Below are 7,450 nucleotides of genomic sequence, written 5' to 3' on the forward strand. Positions count from 1 at the left end.
GAGGTCTAAAATTTTAATTTTCTTTTCTTAAAAATAATGAGGGTGCAAAAAAAAATTATTCCATTTTTATTTAACATATTATACTAAATATCACTTTTTCCCCCTAAATAATGGGATGCACTTGACCTCTAGGAGAGCTTAGTGCATCCGCCCCTTGTAATTATTTATGCTCATAACACTTAAATGTAAAACAATGTTATCTTAATATCAATTTAGACAATTTGCTTTCTGTGATCTTTTTACTTAAATTTATTAATATAAATATACTTTAAAAGTATAATATAATTATTTATGTAACAAATATGGCTACATAAACGGTCAATATTAATAAAATTACATCTACGTCAGAGCATTAGTTCACAATGTCAAGCCCAATAGCATAGTTGAGTAGCAAAGTCGAAAACGAGATGTCTAAACTTGGATTATTCTAAGTACTATTACCCGTCGCCTCAATCATCAACTTCTACGCCTTTTGCAGGTTTACTGACCATTCTTCCCTTTAGAGGAAAAGAATCTGCTAAAGCCTCGCGATTGTTTCCCCGGCGTTGGGTCCGAGTCCGAATAAGAAAAGGAAGAGCTCGACACGCAAGACCTGTGTTTTGCGTTCTTCGACTTGATTCGCAATGTCGAAAGGTTTGCTTCAGTATCAGAAGTGCTACATGGCGTGTTATATGACTCCATAGGCATGGGGGACTCTGCACCTGTTATGCTGCTTCCATTGCCTGTCTCTGCCTGATCCAAGTCTTTCAAGTTGATTCCGCTGGTCATCGATTCACCCTCACTCAAACTTTCACCATTTCGCTTCCACTCTTTGTATGGTGACCCCATCGTGTCCGTCGTAGGATGCAGAGATTTCAATTGCTTGCCAAGAAGGAATATAGTTTCTTGACACTGCGCCAGTTTCTCCGCTGCAGCTGCTAATTCTTTCTCCTGAAAGCGAAGGAAACTATCTTAACTCGGTTGCTTTAGAACTTTAAACGTGAACTGTACAAAAATTGTTCTGTTTCATTATCAGCAACTTTGTTAACTGATCATATATTTGTTGGATGTTTTGTGCTTGTAAACAGTAACATCAGATTTTAATGTTGAAAAACTAATTTTAAGAAATTATAGTCCTCACCTGCTTGTTCTTGAGGTCATTATCAGCTGCTGAAGCACAAACAGAACAGTTCTCGTTCCTAAAAAAGTGGACAACAATTATGTAAGAAATTTTTACGAGTAAAAACATCGCATTTAGAAGATAGAACCATACAATCAGAGGTTCCGACATATAAATTCCAGTGTCTAACATTAACGCCAAAGTCTGAGAAAGTTAGTAACGTAGTTCCAAACCACATGAAATGAGTTTGAGGCTTACCTTTGCAATAGCGCTTCGACTTCCTTACATCTGGCTAAAGCATCTTGATGATTTCTCTTTTCATCTTGAAGCTCATTATCCAGAGTTTCTATTTTTCCACGGAGAAAGTTTACCTCAGTCTCTAACTCCTCTGCACGTCTTTCGAGTGATTTATAGGACTCTACCATGCACTTGAGCTGTGTCTCAGCCAAGCTGTTTGAGTTCTGAGCAGAAGCCAACTGAGATCTAGCCTCTGCTAAAAGTTGCTCGGTTTCATGTAATTGAGACTTAGTGATTTCCAGGTTTTCAGTAGATCGAGCAAGATCGGTTGCCATCTTTTCTTTCTCCAACTTCAATTCTTCCAACTCTTCTGAAGAGAATTTGCCTGATTGTTTTGATTCATATCCATTATCGGGAACCCCAGGATTGGAAGTGGGACTCAAAATGTGGGAACATCCATTTTGATATCTTCCTCCTGAAGAATCCCTTTGAGTTACCATATTCTCTGGTAAAGCAACCTTATCGATGCAATGTGGACTGTTGATTTCCACTTCATTACCCTTATAGCCAAGCACATTGAATCTTAATTCACCAGCTTTAGCTAAAACTGTTGAAAGATCGAAAACGAAATCATTCAAACTGGCAATGCTGCAAAAGACCTTATTGTAAGTAACCGAGAACTCCTCAATTTTATGGCTTAATCCATTCCCATCAGAGCTTATGTCATCAACTGCAGTTGCTTCTCTTCCCAGGAACAGTATAAAATCATGAATTTGAGAAATTGCATCAGCTAATTCTTCGCTTATAATTTGCAAGGGTTCTGAAGTAACCTTATCACCAGTGGACATAGCAATTTTCTCATCTGCAATTACACTACAATTTATGGAGTGCTTTCTCAGGCTATCATAAGTATCGTCCACAGCATGTTTGATGTCCTCCAGAATTTTCTGCATGTCAGCATCCTTAGATATAGATTCAAGCATGCTGGAGAGCTTTGTCCGAAGCTTCAGAACAGGCGATTGGTCGGCTTCAGATTCTGGAAGGAATGAATCGTGCCGCTTTTCAGAATGTAGTTCCTTGCAAGAAATATCCCTCGAAGCATCCCCATTAACAATATCAGATATCTTATTGTGTGTACAATCTGTAATGGTGACTGCACCGTTTCCAGTTGAATCATTTGAAGAACAAGCAAACTTCTCCATCTCAAGAAAGTCGTCCATAAGGTCTAAGTGTTTCGCATTCTCAGTTCTGTTTGACTTCTCAGTGTTGTTTTCCATCTTGAATTGAGATAGCTCAGGGATCAAAGCAGTTGCCCATGATTCAACACAGCTTTTATCATCATCATTTCCATCTTCAGACAAAGAATTTAAACTTGGTGGACTGCTAGCATTTTGATTTGAGTGAACTTCTGCAGGTAGCTGAACAATTGTTTTTGAGGGACTTCTCCGCTGGTTTGTGATGGCAAGTTGAGCTTCGAAAGCTTGAAGCTTGCTTGATGTCTTAGCACATAGATTCCTAGAAGCCACTAGTTCACTGTTACGTTTTGCCAAAGCTTCTTTCAGCATCTTTGTCTCTTCTTCCGCTGCCAACAAACGTTCTGCTAGCAATTCGTTCTCTTTAAGGAACTTCTGTGTATTGTCAAGGGAAAAATCGGTTGCTGTGGACAGGTGAGGAGTTGAAGGCCGAGAAGGAGACCTCTTTAGCCGAGAGTCTCCATAATCCCTTCCTAAACTCTCAACCTCTAGCTTCATTTGAGCAAGTGCAGCAGGCCCCGGCAACTTCTTCCGCACAAGACCACGCAGTCTTTGGCACTCAGATTCTAGCTTTGCAATCTTTTTGACACCCTCCATATGCTGCTTGTTGGCAACTTCTGCAGACCTCATGCTCATATTCTTTTCTTCGTTACGTATTTCTAGCTCTTTGGAAGCTACATGGAGTTCATACTTCAGTGAATTTATTTCCCTTTCACAATATTCAATGTTAGCCTTCAGAAGCCCAATCTCAGCCTCAGCTTGTGATTTTTCTTCACCCATCTTGATCAGCATGCTAGAATGTTCTTGCAAAGACCTTGAAATTGCAGCATTTTCGTCTTCACACTTAAGAAATTGTTGGTCTAAATTAGCTATCTTAGCTTCGAGCTCAAACTTAATCTTTTCACATTGCTTGTCTTTGCTAATTACCACATCTTGCAATGTCTGTTTGTGCTCTTCATTCAGATTCCGGATTTGCAGCATGCACTCCTTAAGAGCGTCGTCCAAATGTGATGCCTTGTCTTCAGCAGCAAGCTTTGAAAGCATAATGGATTCCAGGTTATTTTTCAATGCCAAAGCCTCAGCTTCAGCCTTTTCCCAACCTACAGCAAAGATTGAGAAAATTTTCAGGCTAACAGTATAGGGAGGACCTTTATTCTTACACTACGTTTAGAATGTTTGAGCATAGACTAACCCCAGACAGCCTCTTCTGCAACTTTAGTGTGCTGTTTCACCAGGTCTTCCTTGGCAGAAATCTCCGAAATGGCCTCCGAGAGCTTTTCGTTCAAGTCCTTAATCTCATCCTCCAATGATTGAACTTGTTCCTCGTATGTTTTCACTCGATTTTCCAAACCACTGAGATGTGAATATGATTCCACAGTAACTTGAACATACTTTGTTTTTTTGAATGTATCCTGTAACAACAGAAAATCACCAGAATACCAGTGTTAGATAAAATGGCTCAATCATTCAGATGATAAGCAGAGATGAACATTGAACAAATTGAAAATTCTCCAAGCAAGCAAGTTTGATGCGTTATAATTAAGTAAAATAATGTTGAAAAGGTTTACCTGATCGCCTTGAGATGCCACTGAAGCCAAAGTAGCAGCGGCAGCGGCAGCAACAGAGGCCTTATCGGATGATTTTTTCTTCCATGGCCAACGGCGGTCCATCACTTAAATCTGGTTTATCACCTAGGTCCGGGAACCCATATAACTCGTTAAGAAAGATATACAACGAAAAGAAGAAAACTGAAACTATATTTTTAAATATCAAGTCCAAGTTGAATTTCTCAAAAGCAAATCATAAACAATGTCTGAAAACAGCTAGTTACGTCATATTCTGTCATGAAACAGAGCTCGAACAAACTAAATGTTTTAAGGATCTTGAAAGAGTTAAGGAGGAAAAAAGAACGAAACATTAATTAACAATAGGAGGCAGCTGAGTTATGAAACAGCTTATTGATTATTAACCATCGGATTTCTAACATTTAAAAAAAACATTGCATGTTGGAATAATGTCTAGTTACTACTCACACGTACACCAAACTATTAATTGTCTCTTATCGACACAGAATCCTAAGAACAAAGTCACCCTTTTTTTTCCTTTTTCTGGTTTAAATTGTCGATGAACTAGAATTCACTTCGACCAAGTCAAATAATAACACAGTTGTCAGAAACGGAAATTTTCTTCTCATTCCTATATTTTCTGAGCCACCAAACAGAACCATAACATGAAAACTTTAAAAAAAAAACTTGAGTGCTTGGACAACTAAGAACAAGCAGGAGTCAGTATTGGCAGTGGTTCAGAACTGAAAAAATAATAAAATAAAGACAAGCCGTCAATTTAGTATTGAAATGAGAAGGGCAAAAAATAAAAGAATCAAGTCACATCCATTATCTTACACCTAAAAAATATCATAAACCAATGGTTTAAAATTGAAGTAAATAAGATCGATACTGTTTCGATTGTTGCAATTGAATCAGTTGAGCTTGCATTTTCGAGCCAAACAGGTGCTTCACTTTTCAAAAAAGACCGAACCAAAGAACTAAGATCTCAGAATTAAGTGACATAGATTTCCTTGAAACTGTAAAAACAAACGGAAAGGAAGAAGAAGAAGAAGAAGAAGAAGAAGAAGAAAACGACAAGGACTTTACTTAAAGATATGAAAATCAATGAAGCAAATCTTAGATTATAGTTAAATTATAGCAAATTAAAAATAAAACGGGAGAGAAGCAGAATATGAAAAGACTTGAAGTGGAAGAAATCCGAAAACAGTAAGCTTCACCGACAAAATATGATTAAAAAGCAATCTAAAAAAAACCTTTGAGAGAAGGGGAACATTGTACTCAGCATAAAACCGAACATCTGTCTTGCAATCAGAAAAGGAAAAAACGTAAACAAGATAAGTTCGGAAATGAAAACAAAAACAGAATCTGTTTTCAATTTCACTCATCACTTTCGACTGTACTCTCCCGACATTTGTCGCTAAGCGAAAGCTAAAGTAATCAGAAAAAAGGAAAACATACTATAGTTTTTCAATTCCAGAAACTTGAACTTACCTTCAGAAATGTAGCCTTCTACAGGGAGTTTGAATATCAAGAAAGACTCGTTTCGGATTTTCGTATTAAGATCCAAATTCCAAGTATTTGTGTTTTTTTGTTAACGTTGAAGTTATGAGAAAGAGAATAGAAATGGCGGCAATATGGCGGAAGAAACGGCGGACGAGGGGAGGAAAATGGTGGGCAGGGGAGGTGGTGGAGTTGGGTAAGTTGGGAAATATTGTGGACTGAAGGCCTCGCTTAAAAGCCAAGACGTGTATGCAAAAGTTCCGAAATCGCTCACCATTCTTTTTTATTAGTACTTTTTAAAGACAAAATAAAGGCACAAAAGCAACAAAATTTGAGAATATTTAGTTATTTTAAAAAAGGAATAAAAAAAATTATTTTATTATTGTTGAGTGTATTTTTTCTTGGAGGATCGAACGGCTGAGCTGTATTCGATCTTTCGAAAGTTCTGTTTACTCGCTTAAAAGCCAAGACGTGTATGCAAAAGTTCCGAAATCGCTCACCATTCTTTTTTATTAGTACTTTTTAAAGACAAAATAAAGGCACAAAAGCAACAAAATTTGAGAATATTTAGTTATTTTAAAAAAGGAATAAAAAAAATTATTTTATTATTGTTGAGTGTATTTTTTCTTGGAGGATCGAACGGCTGAGCTGTATTCGATCTTTCGAAAGTTCTGTTTATGTGTTTTGGACCAACGTCACTTCTCTCTACAGCTCAGTATGTTCTAATAACTCGTCTGTTAGTATGCTCCAAGGCTGCATGCAGCTGCCATGTGTCTCCACATCCTCACCGTTCTTTCTTTGAAACTTCAGTTTTCGGAATATCTTTCATTTTCAGACGTGTAATTTCTAGTTATCTTTAATTTAATTTAATTTAATTTTTTTAGATGACAGAAAAGCCAACTTCAATGTTTGTATTCTACATAATATTTTACACTGAATTGATATTACGAGTCAATTAATTATCAATTTAGTTAATAAGTATAAAAGTATATTTTTAAATGATGATAAATATCATTTAATAACATTTTTATTTTCATACATTACTATGTTTTTAAATAACATAATAAGAAATTAAACATCTAAAATCAATTCAGATTTAATTATAAAGTTTATATACGAACACTTAAATACTCCACCTACCTACAGTAACTTATTAATATTTTTTTTGAACAAAACTTATTAATCTTTTTTATAAATAAATTTATATAAAATATAACAAATTCTAGACTCAGATTATGTGATTGATTGGAAGACTTTATGGCACACAAACTGTAAGAATTTAGATTTACGTTGAACACGCTCAAGTTTCTTCGTTTTGATTTCCAGAAGCAAGAAACGTAATTTCTTCATTAAAAAAAACCAATTAAAAAGATTAAAAAAATTACTCAAAAAATATAAAAAAAAGTTAAATTGTTATATGATTTTTATTGATTAAATATATTTAACTAAATTTGTATATAAATTTAAATATGTGATTAGATAATAATAGAAATGAATTATGTCTTCATTTTGAATACATCTATTAATGTTGATTTTTAATTTGAATTTACGGATAATATTGTAGAAATACAAAACACAATGTATTATATTAAAATAAAATTTAAATTTAAAAAATACAGATATTAAAATAAATAAATCCGAACTGAATAAATTAAATAAAAGCTTTAATCGTTGATTTTTTAATAATTTAAAATAATTATAAAGTAATATATATTTATAATCTTTTTAAGTTAATAACAACACACATTGCGCAAACATAATTGTCCAAATTAAGGATCTCTTTAATCACGGAG

General features: G+C 35.2%; 1 protein-coding gene across 4 annotated transcripts; it reads right to left on the reverse strand.

Moving 5' to 3' along the window:
• Nucleotides 1-266: 266 nt before the first annotated feature.
• LOC120157487 (filament-like plant protein 4) lies at nt 267-5,878 on the reverse strand. Of its 4 annotated transcripts, none has more exons than XM_039168591.1 (7): nt 5,649-5,878; nt 5,339-5,454; nt 4,158-4,280; nt 3,782-4,001; nt 1,358-3,689; nt 1,121-1,178; nt 267-930 (listed from the first exon to the last, which is right to left on the reverse strand). In XM_039168591.1, exons 3-7 carry the CDS (start codon nt 4,257-4,259, stop codon nt 481-483), a joined length of 3,162 nt encoding a protein of 1,053 aa, XP_039024522.1. In that variant the 5' UTR covers nt 4,260-4,280; nt 5,339-5,454; nt 5,649-5,878; the 3' UTR covers nt 267-480. The 4 variants fall into 4 exon arrangements, with proteins under 4 accessions (XP_039024522.1, XP_039024523.1, XP_039024525.1 ...); XM_039168592.1 differs by having other exon boundaries at nt 5,339-5,458; XM_039168594.1 differs by lacking the exon at nt 5,339-5,454 and having other exon boundaries at nt 4,158-4,268.
• Nucleotides 5,879-7,450: the final 1,572 nt, after the last annotated feature.

The sequence above is a fragment of the Hibiscus syriacus genome, unplaced genomic scaffold (assembly GCF_006381635.1).
Source record: "Hibiscus syriacus cultivar Baekdansim isolate YM2019G1 unplaced genomic scaffold, ASM638163v2 tig00111273_pilon, whole genome shotgun sequence".
NCBI lineage: Eukaryota > Viridiplantae > Streptophyta > Magnoliopsida > Malvales > Malvaceae > Hibiscus > Hibiscus syriacus.